Consider the following 18680-nt stretch of genomic DNA (forward strand, 5'->3'; position numbering starts at 1 on the left):
CCGCCTGCCCCAGCCGCCGCCGCCGGGGGCGCTGCCGCACGCGCGCGCGGGTCCGCCGGGCGCTGTCGGAGGTAAAGCCCGGACTGGCGCCTCCCGCCGCGGCACCGGGACGGGCGGGTGGAGCCGGGGACTCCCACCCCGCTCCGCACCGGGGGGCACGGGGTGCCGCGCTAGCGACGGGCGGCCCGGGAGCTCCGCCCGCGGCCCGGCGTCAGGTGCAGACTGGACTGCCCACCCGCTTCCCGGCGGAATAACCACCATCCCCCCCCCCGCCTGCCCGCAGCGCCGCCGCACCTGAGGGCTCGGGGACCCCCGGGACGGTTCCTCCCCGCGGCACGGCGGGCCCCGCCGCCCGGCCCTCCCGTGGGAGAGGCCGGTACCGCCGGAAATCCAGCGCGGGGGTTGCGGGGAGCTGGAGGAGCGCCGGGGACCTGCCGGCGAGGAGGTGAGGGAGGGAGGGAGGGAGGGAGGCCCGGCCGCTCAGCGTGGCGGAGGGGAGGGGAGGGGAGGGGAGCGGAGCCGGCGGCGCTTTGTTACGAGGAGGCAGAAGCGCCGGGGGCTGTAGGGTGGGGCCGTCCCCGGCGCCGCGGCAGAGCCGGGTCTCGGTGGCGGCGTGGCCGCCCGCCGTTCCTCCCGCCGCGGAGAGGGGTCCCTGGAGCCGCGCCTCAGCCGCAGCTGCCCGCCCTGGGGGGAGCGGCTGTCTTTGTCGAGCCGGGACCCGCTCTCCTCTCGTTCGAGCGCGAGAGGAGCCAGCGAGGAAATAAAGACAAGCTCGAGTTAATGTTTGGGAAGTTCGGGTGCACGAGAGTCTGGTAGGATTCCTATTTATGCCTATTTTTTATGAATTTCAGACAATCGTTCGAAATAACGACCCGCGTCCATTACCTTTCTTCGCACAAACTGCTCTGGGTGTCCTCCATAGGTAGCGGGGTGACCCGCTTAAAAATGTATCTCTGTGTGTGTGTATGTACAATGTAACATCGTATCTATTTTTTAAAAATACATTTTCTTGAATACGTATTTAAAATTTGCCAGGAGAAATTTAGGCAAAGTACTGTGAATTTTCACTGGCAGATTATTTTGTTCATTTGTTGGGTGATCCATGATAACTATTAATTTATATTAAAACTGGGAGGGGAAAGCATCTACAGAGAGTTTTTTTAAATCTGATTATATGTGACACGATTTCCATATAGATTTCATTTATATTTGTAATGTGCACCTAATTACCTAGTGATTTCAGGTCTCACGGTAGACAGGGTCACTGTGATGGAAGCTCTGTGAGGAAATCTAACATTGGAGGAAGAAGGACACTGTTTACTGCTGGTTATGTCATTCAAATGAAATGTAAACCTGTCTGTTGTGACTGGTTTGGGTCATTGCATCTCCATGCCTTTCTTTCACCCTCTAACACTGGATGAAAAGGATAGAATTATGATTGATTTCTAATGCTGTTAATTACTGATTATGCTTAAAGCTTCATCTGCAATTTAAGATGGATAAATAAATTTTCTTTTTTTCAGTCCTTAACTATTTTTGATAGTAATCCTGCTGGCATTCGTAAATGAATTCCATTTTCACACCATAAGTGACCACGGTTTGCTAGCAAACTATTTTCTTTGGATTTGGTTAGTGTAACCTTAACATTTAATCTGACTATTCCACCGCAACTTTCTCTTTGCATTTTCTTCTACGTAAAAAAATTTTTCAGGGGCTGAAAATGCTCACACATACCAACGTGAAATGATTCTATTTTTTCAAATGGGCTTCTCTGCAACTGGTTGGAGTTTGGGTGTATGTTTAGGTGTGTGCAAGCAAAATAATACTTATACAGATATTGATGAATGTATGTGCACTTCTTCACTCGTGTAGATTCTTTTCAAGATATTCTTCCAGCAGATCACAGCACATCCCTTATAGTCTTTAAAGGAAGAATGCCACACAACATTTCAAAGTAAAAATGAGGAGTTGAGAGATATTTGAGGGGGGTTATAAGTGATAAAGGTTTGTGTGAGGACAAGTACTTAGGATACTCGCCTGGACAAGGTCCTGTGCAGCCTGCTGTAGGTGACCCTGCTTCGGCAGGAGGGTTGGACTAGATGACCCACAGAGGTCCCTTCCAACCCCTACCGTTCTGTGATTCTGTGATACTCATTTGTTTTAAGGCAAGTTGTGAATTGAGCCATGCCAGGAGAAGATATTTAGGGTAAAGTACTTCCTTATTGGACATGTCTTAAATCCTAGGTACCTGTAAGAGTGGGAGAAGCTTTTCATTCTTTGTTTTTTAGAATTTACTGTGCACTTGTCTTCATGTGCCTACACATTCCGAAATCAATCCTGTTTACTGTATGAGCTGTACACAGAAACTGCTTCTATTTCAGCACAGATTCCTACATGATAAATTATATTCTGGGCATATGTCCTGGAAGGATCTTTTAGCCTCAAAATGGAAATTGTTTGGCCTTGTGGGTGTCCTTTCTCATATCCACAGAGGAGCCAGTGGACTGCAAGGAAGTGATTGATATGCACAAAGAAAAAGAGGCGAATATAAGTATATGGTGGTGTTTTAATGCAACTTCTCAGTATTCTGAGTTCTCTGACATCTCAGAGTGCTTTCTGCTCAGCTAATTGAAAATGGGCTTTAATGTATTGAAGGAAGCAGGCGAGCATGTAAGAGCTTGAAAAGAATCTTGAAGAACTCTTTTCTTCTGTGTATTAAGTGCATTAAACTGCTTTCACCAGTTCTTGAGTTCTTTTATGCATCCTAGGTCATAATCCTGGCTTTTTCATGGAAAGGACACAAGCGTAGTGTGTCTGTGTAGGAAAAAATAGATAAGAATGTGTATGGGGGAAGGGAAGACTAAAATATTGTATTCTTCTCAGCATAGGACCTACATTTCCATTCTTAAATGTGAAGTATTTGAGCTTGTGACTGGGGATCTCTGATGCTACCACGGTAAAAAGAATAGTAATAAATGATAAGTGTGGTATGAAAGTGATACTTAAGGGTTTGCCGTGGCTTCATCTGTGAAAGATGGGCTTTTATCCTAGTACATAGGTGGTTAACATATATGAAGTAATATTTGGAAATGTTTTAAGTATTTACTGATATCAGTTGATCTCTGTCAGTCTGTGTGTCTAAATATTTAGCATCTGAAATCCAGAAGTCACGGTATCATTGTTTAACTTTTTGAACTTAGTCTCCAAAGTTCTTAAATCCATTGTTTCATTGTTTTTCTGGTTAAAGGTATTTTCTACTCACAAACATGGAATGATTTATGATCTGAGATTCTCACATATTTTGAAAGCTAGAAATAAGACTTACATGCATGAACAGAAGGCAGAATCAGCCATTTCTGATCACATGGCATCTCTGATCCTGGTTTTTCAGGGTCATTAGCTGTCAGACCTTATGACTTGCTGGTGGGACTGCTTTTCATTCTGTTCCTCAGTGAAATTGAGGCTAAGACAGTTTGAAGCGTCACTATTTAGTTCCAAGAATTTCATTTCAGCAGCTGTCCAAAGCAGCTCAATCGTTTGGAATCGTATGAGAAGTACAGAAGTAAAATAGATTAGTAGGTAGAGTCCGTTTCATTGTAGGTCTCTTTTGTTATACATGTTTTGAGAGCAAAGTTGCCAGTTTTCAGGATCTCTTTGTTAGGATACCCATTTCTGGACATTATGCTTATTTTTTAAATTTATTTTTTGTTTAAGGAACTTCTGAAGCAGATGTTCTCTTCTGTCTGTTAGACCTAGACATTTGTAATCATTGGTATGTGATACTTTCAAGTTTGTGTACATACACTTAGTTTGTTCTGTGGGTTTATAGGTGTGTAAGAATTTCTGTCACCAACATGTGGGGTTAACAAGTTTTCACAGAGAGTAATAAATAACTTGATATAGTGTGATGGAGGAAATGCTAGATCAGGGAACTGTCTTCCTTACACTCAGCCACCCAGCTCTCTTTCTTCTTCTGCCTTTTTCTTTCTTGCAAAAAACGAAGCTGTTTGGTGAGCAGCAGAACTGATGAAGTTTGGCTTCCTATGGATCTTTCCCTTTGTCCACTAAATTCTGTCTGCTGTAAAAACTCCAGCTCTCCCATGCCCTCATGACACCAGCATTTGGAAAGAGACAGCAGAGCTGTGATAGCCAGGAGCCACGTAGGTGCTGGCTGTCCGGTCAGTCTGTGCCCGGTGATGGCCCAGATGAGCGGTGACAGAAACTACAAACCGAGAGTTTGTTGCCTCTTTTTCAGTAGCGATACAACTTAGCTACTGCTACTGACCTAACGTACTTAGACTCTTACTGATTTCTATTCACTGTGTTTCAGTTTTGTTATGCTAGGCTTTGTTCTATTGCCTCCTCTGTTTTTTGACTGGGTTTTGTCATATGTTACGGGCTGCTTAAGAAAGCTCCCATTCTTATGTCAGAGTTGGGTTCTCATTTTGATATTAGCTTGTCTGTTAGATTTCTTTGTAAATATAAGTAATTACCTTCAGTGAAAGAGGTGAGAATAACTGTAAGTATTAAGACATTTGGAGGAAAGGAATTATAAGGATGGTATGAAAAGAGTGCTAGTGCAGTGGAGTTAAGGAAAAAAATATTGAAAAGAGGAAATCTGATAGTGATATCTATGGCATCCTCAAGTAATGTTATGAGGGAAATAGTGGAAACAATAGGCAAAGTACTAGAAAATTCATTTTGGGAGAGTCCTAGACTGTTAGGAATATGAACCAATTATCTTGTTATATACATCCCATCCCAGGTTTTGTGAGTAAAACCAGAAGAAATCTGAGCTCAGTCAGCATTGCTCCCTCTTTTTCCACGTAATTATTCATAAGTTTCTGCCCAAAATGTGAAAGTAATTGGGGCTACACAGTTGCAGTGGGAAGGAATAGGAAAATAAGTGTGGAAAGATAAAAGAAAAAAACACATTTTGCAGCACAGTCGTGTTAGTAATTCAAGGAAATACTGCTTTATTCATTTGTTTATGAATAAGCATTCCCTGGCGTCAGCTACCCTTTTCCTATTGACTACATGTCATAGGCTTGAGAAGAAAGGCAGTTGTTAACACGGTGTGAGTATATAGCAGTGGCCATATTGAGTGAGGCCAAAACTCTTTTTAGTCTGGTCGTTCACTCCTGAGAGTGACCAGCAGTGCAAGCGCAAGGAGGAGTGCTACACACGCAGAGTCAGCAGTAAAGGGCGAGGGTCCTGTGCTTTCGGAGCAGTTAGCTCCCATAATTAATCCATGTCTTCTTGCAACCCTTGCCTCTTCTCAGTATTGTAATACTGGTCGGGGTCCTGCTGCCTGTTGGATGTCACTTAAAGGAGGGCTGAGCATGGAGGAGAACCAAACCGACAGAAGTCTTTACAAAGAGAACTTTTTGCTATCATTTCTCACACAACTTCCAAATATTGTAGCGAGAGGGGGGGAAATTAGTTATATGCGGTCAGTAAGGGCTTAAGAGGGTCTTTTGCATACCAAAGGAAACCCTAACCTGCTGAAGGTGGCTTTAAACTTACAGCTATCAAGAGCTAGATTTCAGAATTTGGTCCGCAGTTTGGGGCTTTGAAAACTCTCTGGGTGTAACAAAGTGCAATGAGTAGGAAACTAAGTTACTAAGTTAATTGAATACCCAGTATTTTCTATCAAGACAAATTGTAACAAAAGACAAGAAGCTTCTCCTCAATGTGGTGTACTTCTGTAACTGTGTAGCCACTAAAGTGGCAATAGAAAATAGCGTGTAATTATACATTATCTTACCTGAATGTTTCATTATGCACTTTAAACCTACTCAGAAACTGTTTTAGAAAATGAGGTGTGTTAGAATCAGAAGCTGTGCTTAGGAGTTATTTGCTGAAACGGAGTTTGCTGATACTGTAACCAGTTCTAATTTGTGTTTGTTTTTTTGCTTTCAACATTGTTTTCATAGGATTTTTGGCTCCTTGGAGAAACGGTAGAAAATGCAAAACGAAATAATAAAGCCTGCTAAATACTTCTCAGAAGTGGAGAAGAGCGTGCTGCTTGCATTAGTTGAAAAATACAAATACGTGCTTGAATGTAAAAAAAGCGATGCAAGGACTATTGCTCTGAAACAACGTACCTGGCAAGCACTAGCTCATGAATATAATTCACAGCCCAGTGTATCACTGCGAGACTTCAAACAGTTAAAGAAATGCTGGGAAAATATCAAGGCACGGACAAAAAAGATAATGGCACATGAAAGGCGGGAGAAGGTAAAAAGAAGTATTAGTCCACTTATAAATACTCACATCATAGGGAAAGAGAAGATTGCTGGCATAATGCCTGAGCAAATGTACTTTTTGCAGAGCCCACCAGAAGAAGATTCTGAATATCAGCCTGATGCTTCTAGTCAAGGTATAAATGTTACTGTAATGATGCAAGTAGTATTGTTTTGTATGTGATTTTGCCAGTGATTCGCTTCCAGCAGTCTAAATCTCTCCACTTAGCTGTGACTGCTGGTTATAGAAAAGTAATTTCAGACCTATGATATTACAAGACTCTGTGTATTTCCCTAGGCCCTCAGGAGTTAAACTGAGGTTTTACTCAATTTTTTTTTATCTGCTACTGTGTGGCAGGCATCACGATAGCTATCATGCTGGCTTTCCAGAGAACAGTCCCAAGGATATTTTGATCCTTTATAAAGTATCATTTTACTGGGAAAAGGTCATATGAGCATTAAAAAAAAAAAAAAAACAAAAACAAAAAAAACAACCAGAAACAGCCACCAGCAGCAAATTGATACACAATTGCCTGCTGCAAGAGTTCCCTGTTGGTCTTTCCTCCTTTGTTTTCAAGGACTAAAAAGAGCATGTAGAGCCACATTTCACACTGCAGTCCACATTGCAGAATGGCCTTTCTGAAAAAGTTCAGCACTGCATTCTTCTCTGTTTGGCAAGCATACACAGAAGGAATAATCCAAAACCAGAAGAGAGGGTAGCTACAGCAATTTCTTGCAAACTTTATTGTGTCAGGATCACACATGGAAGACTGTCCTTGCTCAAACTACAACAGTAGCTACATTGTTAGATAACATTCTTACAATGTCTCTTTCATAATTGTGTTTACTATAAGTAGTCATCAGAATTTGTAAAGGAATGTATTTTGAGACCCTTATTTGTGGTGGTGACTATTTCATTCCGTGAGTAGTTTCTTTTATTTCAGAAGAATTGGTAGAGCCTTCTCAAAGTTAGAACAATGTAATTTTTCCCTAAAAATATACACCACTGCATTTACGACATGTACAGTAGCAATACGGAAGGAATAAGTAGTATTCTTCCTAGTATTCCCTCAGTCTCTTGGTATTCATGTTGGTACAGCTCTTTACCTGACACTCAGATCTTTCATGAAAGTGGTGCAAGTCACATATGAATTTGGCTTGAACAGCTGCATTAATGTTCAGCTCCAGGCTCAGCCACCTAAATTTAGGTGACCACTTATGAATGTCTACACTCGCTTTAGTATTCTGAGCTCCCATTATAGCCACAGAGGTCTATCAACAGATCCCAAAGCTGTTCCGTTCGGGTCATTATGCCCCAAGTATTCTGTAACAGAACTGCATTGTATAGTGGCTCCTGGACTATGGTACAGAAGCACAAGGATTCGATGTACAAACCAGCAACTGTATTATGACAAGTTTGTGTTTCTTGGGGGAGAAGAAGGGAATACTATAATACTTTTTCCTCTTATGTTTTTCAGAGTCATTTGTTGTCTCAAATAGAGAACTTTGTGATGAAGAGAAAGAGCTGGTACATTTCCCAGTATGTGAAGGTACCTCCCAACCTGAGCCTTCGTGTTCTGATGTCAGAATAGCAGCAGATAAGAACTACAGAAGTAAAGCATCTCAGGAAAGTGCTCTGAAAAAGATGCACGAGGAGGAACATCATCAGCAAATGTCAATTTTGCAACTCCAGTTAATCCAAATGAATGAAGTTCATGTGGCAAAAATACAGCAAATAGAAAGAGAGTGCGAGATGGCTGAAGAGGAACACAGGATAAAAATGGAAGTGCTAAATAAAAAGAAAATGTATTGGGAGAGAAAACTGCAGACCATCACAAAAGAATGGCCTGTATCATCCTTTAATAGACCCTTTCCTAATTCACCTTAGAACATAAATGGGCAGAGAGTCGGTCTGACTGAGCACACTTATGAGTAACGTGCACTGGAAAGAGGCTTTTTTAATGTGAATGTACAGTGACAGGATAGGTGCCTGGCTGATAGTGAACACACTTTGACTCTTGATGTTTAGGGAAACAATGGTAGAGTCCACCGAGGGGAAAACTCTATTGTTCATTTGTAAGTAGTTCTGATTTGTTTCACTCTGACATGCGCAGTGTTCTAAAACGTGAACATATTTTCCCCTCTGCAAATACCCTAACATCCTTTCGAAATTTAAGCTACTCTGGGTATTCTTACACTGGGTGTTCTTAAGAAAACTTAACAGCGTTAAACAGCAGGTTATAGTGTTCAGTTTGATTTCAATCTCTTCCTATCTACCATTTCCCGAATGAAGGCAAGGGTTGGAGTTGATTGAGACAAAAGCTGATTGACAGGCATTGGTTGGATTGTTATGCTGGGGCTGAGGAAAAAAATTTGTCTCCAGTTAATATAGTTCATAACTTATTCTTCACAGATGTGAAAATGAAGGAAGTAGCGAAAGGACCACTGTAGTTACCGAGCCCTTTGCTTGTGAAGAACACTTGTATTTTCCAGCTGACTGGCTAATTAAGAGAATGATTGTGGACTGGCCCTCCGGTTGTTTGAGCCTTGACCCTTAAGAAGTTGGAAAGAAGGTGACCTTTTCCCCAAAAGCCATTGTGCTTGTCCTTTCTTTGCCGGGCCCCTCCTGTATTCAAGCAGAATACCGAAATAGGAGGGTCACGTGCTGCTGCCAGCGCTGTGTGCTGTTCACCTGGAGTCATTCTGAGAGGAAGAGCTTTTTAACAATTCATAAAGCTCTTGAAATGTAGTGAGCCAGTCAGTCCATTGGCAAAGTCTCCCTCTACCTCCCTATGCAATACTTGAGGGCAAAGCAGCTAGCTTAAGCCTTTCAACCTCTCAAAGACTCGCCCTCTTATCCTTCGTGTAGGGTGGGAGACGGTTCAAGGGAATCATTCCTGTCTTGGAGCAGTGTTCTGTTTTGTTCTGTCCTGTATGTTATGGTGGTGTGTTTTTTGCCTTTGCTGTCAGTGAGGCGTGATGGACATGATTTGTATGAAAGCATTCACATGAAGGTCCCCACAGACTTTGGGGATCCAGAACAGTAGATGGTAGGAAAGCACAAATAAAGATAATCCTTCCCCAGGCAATCATTTATTCTAGTGGGGCAAGGGTTAAGAAAACATGAAATATAGATCTCTGCAAAGATTCATAAGAACTACTGATGTGTGAAAAGCTGTTTTACAGGAAGGTGTATAACTGAACCATCATTTGAAGCAGTGAGACAAATGGACAAACCCATAAATTTTCATTGAAATACCTGAGTATCCCATTATTCAATACAGTATTTTCAGATTGTGATTTGTGAAGGCGAGTCCACACAGTGAGCGACATATTCAAATTAGAGTATGTTGCAAAACTCATTCCCAGTTACACTCCCACCTCTTCCCTGGATGGTCTTTCTGATGGAGTGAGATGCTTTTGGTTTTGTTTTGGGGTTGGGGTTTTTTTGTCTTTCTTGAACTGCTTTCCCTGCTGGTGATTCATCTTTGCAAGCACTGCCATTATCAACCACAGCACTTACTGTGGTTAACGCTGTGGTGTATGCGTTGCTCCCTTCAACGTGCTAACACCAGTCATCACAGTGGGAGTGATTTATTACAACTTGCTTTATATGACAGAGAAAAAAAAATTGCAGAGCTGCTGCAAGATCAACAAAACAGGCCGTGTATGAAATCTGAAGACAGATCTTTTTGACTGCAAACCCAGTTTTCTTATAAATTGGTTGTATGAAGGAAGCACAGGACTTCCAAAGAACGATATCATTATGGGCACTTTTTTTGTCTGCTGAATGGAAACACCATTGGGAGGTATAATAACAGTAGAGGCAAAAGAAAGAAGTAAACGGGAGTGAGGACCTTTTTGTTCTGAGGTTGCATTCTGTGGTCTGGAAGATGAGTCAGTTGAGTGGTTATGACAATTGCTCAGGCACCACCCAGAAAAAAGAATAGGAAAGACATTTCTCTTAACAAGTGATGGGATCCCTTCCACTCAGCTTGTAAGTGAAAGTAATTTGAAACTAGGAAATTGAAACCATGTATGTTCAGGTGTCAAAAGGTGACAGATGGAGACAATTTCAGCACTGTGAGGAGAGCAAGAATGGAGCGACAATCCAGATCTAGATAGCCCTGTGAGAAGGTATGATATAGCCCAGGGAGAATCTCATGATATTTGAGATAAGGGTAGTTTTGACTCCTGAAAGTTATACCATTGCTTCTGAAAGATTTTTTTTATTTTTATATTAAAAAAGAACATTTAAATTATTCATGTTTTCAGACTGTACTAAGTGGGCAATGCCTTGCATTTTGGTGTCTATACTTATTCTGAAACAGAAAGTTACAGTTCTTAGGCTGAACAATAGAGACTTTTAATTCAACTTCTGAAAGACAATCACAGGAGAAAAATTAGAATGAGCCAAGATGAAGATATGAAAGAAAGAATGATCAGTACATGAGTAGAGGAAGAATGGAAATGTCACACCTAACACAAAAGACACTATTGTGGTACAGGTGATAGATGGCTTTACTGGTGACACTGGCTTTTGCTTTCCCATCTGCGGTTGACTGTTGGTTGCTGTAACGTTGGGTGATAGATACAGGAAAATGTAAAAGATCAACAAGATGAAGTAATGTGTCTCCTTGCCCAGCCTTGGCTTCTCCATCTAAAGGCTTTATGAAGCGATTGGTGTGGTGGAGTTCAAACAACTTGAGAAAAGTGGCTTTTACAATTTTTTTCGCAATGACTTCCTCTGGTATTAGAGTTTATCTTTTCTTTTTTTCAACTTTTCTTATATGTAATATAGCCATCAGACAATACGTCCATTTGTTCCTCGCCCTTTTTTTTCTAGCTTACATCATTCAGATGCTTTCACATAGTTGTGTTTTCCTGTTAACCATTTGGCCAAGCTACATAGGCATTTTCCCAAGTTTTTTTCATAGATACAATATGGCAGTATTTTAAGAAGAATAATATGCCTATTCTTCTGGATTTGTTATACAAATTGTTGGCAAGACTGTAATTAAAAGATAGGCTGGGCAAAATGATCCCTGCTTAACTGCATAAGAAAAAATATAGACCAGACATGTTGTGGCCATTGTTCTCAGCCTCTACGCTCTTATGAAGAGAAACCATGACCACCTAGGCAAGGTGTAGTAAATTCCTTTATGCTCCCCAAAATAACACTGCCCTGGCTCCTAGTGCTGTCTCCCCTTGGAGATCATCTAACTTGTCATCCAGCGTGATCTTTTTTTTTGATGATTTTTTTCCTCCTGTATGTATTTCTTATGTCTGTGTTCCACCTTATTTAACCAGTAATACGAGCAGGGGATTTCATCCAGAGCCATGTGTTTTGCTCTTTCCTTTCTCTTGCCCAGATTGCCCATTATCACAACATTTGAGCATGAAATGAGTGCTCCTCGCAGTCATCATCTTCCCTTTCCACAGAAAGCATGTTCAGTAAACCTTTTCTACACAGCTGCCCTTGCATTTTGGATTCTGCGCACAGGCTAGGAAATATATTAGAGGATTTTGAAGAGGCGTTGGTATAGTGAAAGGGCTGTACACAGAAAAGCACTTTCTCCATTCGAGCTCCATGTAATTCTGGAGGGACAGTCTGTGACTACAAAGTCATTTATCAGGACCAGAGCTAATGCAGGACACTGAAGCTGTGTTAAGTGGTTCTGATTCTTTGTAAATACTTGCGGTTCTGCAGAGGTTAGTTTTGAGGTTTCCCGATAACAAAGTTCCTTCTTTCTAGGTAGTGGAAGAGGCTCAGTGGAAGACTTTCACAGATACTTCCTCAAATCGAGGCTCTTACCTTGACAAAGAAATAACCCATCCTGCAATCTATCTCACTACATCCTTCAACTCCCAGGCTGCTCTGTCGCAGGAGCATGGGGTCTTGCTGCTTGCCTCAAATCCTCCCTGTGATGCTCCTTCCTATACTGCAGAGATGGAAGGGTGGCTCAGGGCTACCCTCTTCTGAGTTATACCACGTCTAGCACAGCTGAGGTTGTAGTCCTGAATTTTATTTAATGGTCATTTATCTTTGTGTGTTTCCAATACCAAATTTGAGCAGTCTCCCAAGGATTTGTGTCATTACATAGGTGTTTTTTCAATTAACTTTTGCAGAAATTTTTTTTTGCTGGTTGTAGCTGCGGTGGCTTTTATGATCTGCTCTCCTTCCTCACTTATGTTCTAATGCTTCCAGTTTCACTCTGAGTCTCTGTGGTTACAATCTGTACAACCCCATATCTGTGCAGTATCATATTTTCAGGTATTTTTCTCATTATCACATTGAAACAATAAACTGCAACACATTTATGTATTGTTACTTTAGGGATAGGGGAATTACATGTAAATCTTAAAATAACATTTTTGTTGTATTTTTTTCCAGGCAAGTAAAACTCCTCACAAGTAGTCCTGTGATTTCATATTTTGAGCTAGCTTGTTCAAAACTATTTTTATAAGACTGATGCATCTTAGTTGTTTTCTTAAGATAATTGCCTGTCTTTTCACATTATTTTTCTGTTTCTTCTCAAAGCAGCTGACTGTAAACTCACACATTATCCTTCTTCCTGAACTTTGTCTCTAGTTAGATATTCACAAATGTTTCCATGCAAAGTAAGTACTAATGTGTACAAAAGTTAATACATTTAGGCTAATAAAATAAACCAAGTAGCAAGATAATAGGATAATCTGCAGCAACTGTTAATATAATTTAAAAAACATTACAGAGGACAGCTCTGTACGTTTGGTAGAAAGAAAGAAGATGATTTGTTGCCATCTATAAGAATAGGATAATAAAATATTTTTACAGAGAAAGCAAGCAGTGATCTCTGTTTCCAGGATCACAGATTAACTGCTGTGCTGCTGATTTGCAAGGGATTTTTCTTCTTAGACATTTTAATTGTTTTAATTTCTTTTTAATTTTTTTTTTGTCATGGAATTACATAAAACAGCTTGATTCCCTTATATGTAAAGAAGGTGCACATACAGACATCGGCAGATTTCTGGGTCTAAAACAAGAGCAATAAAACAGAGAATACTAGCTGTGGATCTGAATGTTTTGCTGTTCTAGTGGTGGAAGCATTAGGCATCCCACACCATCATCAGTCACGTTAACAACATGAAACAAATTAAAAACTTGCGAAGGCAAAAAAAAATGGGCTGGTGTCATTTTCAGAGCGATTCAGAAGTGAAGACAGCTCTTAGCTGTCCTAAGAGGTAACACTGTTACGCGCGTCAAACAATTCCCCCGCGTGGTCTTCACCTGCCCTGGTTACTCTTCGTTTGAGACTCTGGACACCTCCATTGTACCATTCACAGCTCCGACAATAAGAAGAGCAACCACGTCAAGTAGGAATCCCGCCAGAGTTATTAGACCTCATTCTTCACGAAACTGAAGTGGACAATTTTCTAAGACTGTGTTATCCAGACAATGCATGCTGTGCACTGCAGAAAGGCACATGAAATTTGTCCAGCACGTAGTCTGCCAAACGGCATAGGCAAGGAAATAACAAGGAAAAGGAAAAGATTGTCTGTCACATGGCTGTGGGTTATAAAACTGTTCTATTCATGAGGGTGTGTGGATGCATCTGACTGGGTGGCCAACAACCTCTTTAACAGAAAGAGTCAAGAAGTATTTTTGCCAAATCTTGTAATTCATCCTAGTCTAGATTTCCCAATCTGTCAAAACAGGCACAGGACAAAAACAAAAGAGAAACAAAGAAAAAAAAAATTAAGCAGTCAAAATAGCTAGAAACAATCTGTTGCCTTCCTGATGAAAAGCTGGCTAGATAAAAAACTACACTATATATAGATATATATATATTTAGGAAAATAACTCTCTAATGTAACAGAAATAAAGCAAGATAGATCTTTAGATTGTCCTTACTTAATTTATGTGGGTTTTTAAAACGTTGATTGAGATTGTTTGTTTTCCTTCTGTTATTCAGTCCAGCTGCAGAATAGTTGTGTGCTTCAGTTTCTGACCAAATGTTAGAGCACATAATTAATCAAATTTGTTTGGCAAGAGAGTAGAAGTAGGTTTGCATTCAGCACGACTTGACATGGATTGTATTCCACAAGTCTTCAGACACTTCTTCTTAGATATAAGAGGCTGTTCTTGGACAGTCCTGCATTTGAAACTGGCATTATGCGCCAATTTAATAGCAAGTTATAATTTATGTGGCACTAACAAGGTGACATAAGAGCTGCTCAAGCTCTGTCCATTATTTGGTCACTGTCACATACAAACCCCTTCCCTTTTCTTAGAATTATGCCCTGAAATTATGTACTAAGCCACAAATGGACCAACTGAATCGTCTATATAAATTCCTGCCACGTGTTCTGCATCTCAATGTAATGCTGGGAAACAAAACCTGCTTCTGTTCAGTTGTGAAGTTTTGAAATTTTGACTGGTTGGTCTCACTGAAGTTTCGCTAGAAGTTGTTTGGTTCTAATAGACACCTGTGTGTTCCCACAGAACCGTCCAACCCAATGAGCCCCATGGCTTTATAACTTTTGAGTACCAAGCCTATGGACTGTACAAAGTCTGAATTGACACACGTGATAAATTCCATTTATCCGAAAAGAATCTTGCAAATGCTGTCACATACTGAGACTCTGAAAAGTACAAATTAGGGAGGTGATGTAATGAATTTGGTATTTAATCCGAGGCAGAAATTTTGGCAGGCTGGAAGTTATCAGTGCTGACCTAATAGAGAGGTTCAACTTCTGCTTGAGGAACAATAATGTCCAATCCAAGTATTGCCTTACCTCTAAATTTCCATCTAAAATGAGGTGTAATGAGAAGTTCTTGCCAAATAAAGCAACATTAGTTTCCAAAGTGCACTTGTTTTGCTTTCAATTACTGGCTTGCATGAGGGCTCTAAGGCTAGACTGGGTTTCACGTTGCACTCCGTCGGTGGCTGACAGCATTTGAAGATGACTTCCTCCACTGATTTTGTCCTGTTCCTCCTGAATGCAGTACTCTACTCAGGTGCACTGAGCCATGCGGTGGTGCTGATCAGACCACGGTGAGGGGCTCACGTTCTCAAGTTGTCTGGCGCTGACTCCCTGCATCTTTTCCAATTACCAAATCAGCGGTGGTAGATGAATGTGAATTAAAAATGAGGGGCTTTGGCCAGCAAGAACAGCCATCATTGCTAACGGTGTCACTGAGGTGCCCAGTCACACTGCTAAGGTAACAAATTCAGAGGTGTAATCAATAACCGATCACCATGGTACTCGTATCTATCTCAGCCAATTACGACAATGCCTTCTGGGGCAAATCTTGCTTTTACTCCTCTTGTAGACCGACAAATCAATTGTTTGCTTCCAGTTTACACTTCGACAGTCCCGCTGAAGCCAATGCATTTCTCTACATGTTGCCACATGCTTGACAGAGAAGTGTAGATCTCTGCTCTCATCCTGGTCCAAACACCACAGCTGCCAGTACTGCTTCTGTAAATCCAGCACGAGGGCACTGCCAGGGAGCCAGGCCAGGAAAATCAGGCCTGGGAAAGGACTGCCTTAAGCTGAAGCCCTTCTCCTCCACACAGCATGGACATAAGCAGCTCAAGCCCCATGGCACAGCAAGCTCAAGCCCACATCCTGTCACAACTTAAAAAACAAGTATGCACATGACAACAGCAGTGGGTTCCTTTGGTTATCTGTAAAAACGGCTTTGGGTGGTAAGCAATTGTTTTTTAAAATTGTCACGTAATAAAATCTTCCAAGTCGTGGGACAGATTACAATTATGCCCTGTCAATGTTCAACTACCAAGAGCAATAAATTAATACAGCTTTAGTCTGACAGATTCAGTTTTCTGTTAGGATTTGCTTAACTCGTATGGCTAATATATCACACAGGCAAGCTTTCACCTTTCTTCCTTGTAAAATCTTTGCTACTTCCATCAAATTGGTTCACATTCTTAATTTAAAACAAAAAAAAAAAGCCAACTATGTGAATCCATCCCCAGTTGGATATATACATCAATTCAACCAAATGAACAATATATCAAGTATTTTTCTAGTATTTTCTATTTTCAGCTATATGTGTGGGCTTTTGTATTTATTTATATGTTCCGCTTTTTTTTTTTCCTGAAGAGTCTAAGGTTAAAAATAATGAGAAATTTGATCTTCAGCTTCTCAAGATGCAGATGTCCTGACATTTTAGATCCCTACCAGAAAAAGTTCCAGTAATCCACAAAAGCAAATACAGAGATATTCCAGTCTGTTCTACTTCCCAAGGAACTAGAAGGCATGGCCCTAATAACACCTTTCTTTTTGTGGTTGTGTTTCTGAACCTCCAGTCACAACGTGCGCAAGCTATGTTACCACCACCTAGCACCCAGCAGCACTAGTGTAGTCACAGGGCCTGCTCCTCAGAGTCGCTGGTCCTCGGCAGGGGTCATGGCAAGTCAGGGTGCCTGGGCAAAGTGGGCTCGAGAAACCATGGGTGGGATTTTCAACACAGCGCGTTTGTTACCCTTTCAGAACCCACCAATTTCCAGGGAGCGCTGGAGCCCCACTTCCCCCAGGCATCTTCTGGGATTTCCAACCTAGGTGACGACGAGGAAAAAAAATGTAGTTTTTGCTTATCAAAAGCAATCACACAGTGGTTTTCTTGAACATCTATACTTCCTGTGATCTTTGAGTGACTCATATTGTTCAGTGAGTAAGAACCTCTCTTTTCCAAAAATCCATGCTGTTTTACAGAAGCATTTTTACAATACCCAAGAAGCAAAAACGCTTTAAGAGATTATTTGTTTCCAAATGTGTTTTTGTCATCTCTGCCAGTACTACCGTCTTGTGATGGTACATCCTGTTGGCCATGTTTTGAGAAGTCTTATTGGCTGGGTTTTCAGAAGTCTTATCTTTCCAAGGGGAAAAAGTAACTTTCACTTTAATTTGTCAATGACCCAGGATATTATACAAGGTTAATTAATTTGGCAATGACCCAGGGTATTATTCGAGGTTGTTGCGCAAGGTTCTCTCTCCACCATCACTTTTCCTTATATTGCAGAAACTTCCCCTATTTTGCACGTATATTCCACCAGCAGTGGAATTGCACCTGAATTTCTTTGGTCAAGGAGACTGCAAGGATCCTCTGAAAACCTCTGAAAGCGGTAATCTTTCCTGGTGTGTTCAGGGGACACAGGATCACTGCAGTCTACATGCAGAGGCACTGAAAATCAGACCTCTAAAATATTGCCAGCACAAGAGCTTGAGAATCTCAAGAAGAAACTTGAATCTAGGTGCTTGTCTTCATCATGTTTGTAGCAGTGGTCAAATAATTAGGAAACCACTGTTTCTTTACACTGTGTTGTATTTATTATGTGACGTTGGATTCTGTTGTATTTTCACAAGATATAAAATTACGTTGTGCTGTGTTTGTGCTTATAGTCGGTGAGCATCTGAAACAGAACTAGCACCTAAGTACTGGGCCATTTGTCGTAAGATCCTTGAAAATGTATACACTCCTTCTGACACTAGGTATTTTAATGGAGTATGGGACGGTCTCTCTTGTGGTCTTTGCCTTTTGTTAGCAACAGTTTCTGGGTTTTACTTTTTAAATTGCACTAAAAACCAGACATTGTTTAAGAGCCCCTTCACAGCCAAATGGTAGCCACTAGGCTAACCTGATTTCCCTAGAATGGTGTCAGCCTCAGTCGTCTCACCTGTTGTGAATTGTTGGCTTAGTATCCTAGTGCCTCAAACACCACAAAAGCTGGTTCTACCCTGCATGGAAGTAGCTTCTGGAATTGCACCTTTAAACTTTTTTTTTTTTTTACTGTTCTTTTAATTGATAAATAATGCTCACATTACAGTTTGGATCTCTAAGGAGCTCACAACATGTCCGAGTCCTTGGAAATGTGAGGAATGGAGTTTTCGTCATCGTTCTTGCGTAGCTAATTTTCATAGCAAATTCTTTATTTTTCCTACAGAAACAGCGACTAAAAGGAGACAAAAGTAGGGCCCTAAAGTGTATGCTTTCTAATGGTTGGGATGCATGAAACGCAACAAAATGTACCATTGGAGGAAGAGACTCAGTAACTGTCGAAGTGAAGGGAATCTACCGTATGTCTGAAACTCACGGCGTATGTAATAAGATGACTAACTGTACAGTTTAGTGCCTTGTTTCTTGTAAAATGTTTAATCATAAATTACTAAACATAAATCATTCAGAGTTTCTGAGAAATTGTATCTAAATATTGTTAATAGAAACTGCATATTCACAGAAAAGTCAATAAATCATCAACTATTGTTATGCGTTAATTAGATGAGATTTTTAGTCTCTATTCTTTCAGAGTTGTTTTCAAATACTGTCATTCAATTTACACACGACTGTGCTATTTCTGTCTTTTAAACTAAACTCCACTCAGCTGCATGGAACAGAGAAAATTTCTTAGCTGCACTGTCAAATTTTGT

The 18680-nt window shown here is 41.0% G+C and overlaps 1 protein-coding gene across 3 annotated transcripts; it reads left to right on the plus strand.

The window, feature by feature from the left end:
* The first annotated feature begins 82 nt into the window (after positions 1 to 82).
* MSANTD3 (Myb/SANT DNA binding domain containing 3) lies at positions 83 to 18504 on the plus strand. 3 transcript variants are annotated; one of them, XM_075416635.1, is made up of 4 exons: positions 83 to 445; positions 3715 to 3772; positions 5937 to 6382; positions 7724 to 18504. In XM_075416635.1, the coding sequence occupies exons 3-4, from the start codon at positions 5968 to 5970 to the stop codon at positions 8131 to 8133; spliced, it is 825 nt and encodes a 274-aa protein (XP_075272750.1). In that variant the 5' UTR covers positions 83 to 445; positions 3715 to 3772; positions 5937 to 5967; the 3' UTR covers positions 8134 to 18504. The 3 variants fall into 3 exon arrangements, with proteins under 3 accessions (XP_075272750.1, XP_075272751.1, XP_075272749.1); XM_075416636.1 differs by lacking the exon at positions 3715 to 3772 and having other exon boundaries at positions 5937 to 6240; positions 6334 to 6382; XM_075416634.1 differs by lacking the exon at positions 3715 to 3772.
* Positions 18505 to 18680: the final 176 nt, after the last annotated feature.

Source organism: Opisthocomus hoazin, chromosome 3, assembly GCF_030867145.1.
Source record: "Opisthocomus hoazin isolate bOpiHoa1 chromosome 3, bOpiHoa1.hap1, whole genome shotgun sequence".
NCBI lineage: Eukaryota > Metazoa > Chordata > Aves > Opisthocomiformes > Opisthocomidae > Opisthocomus > Opisthocomus hoazin.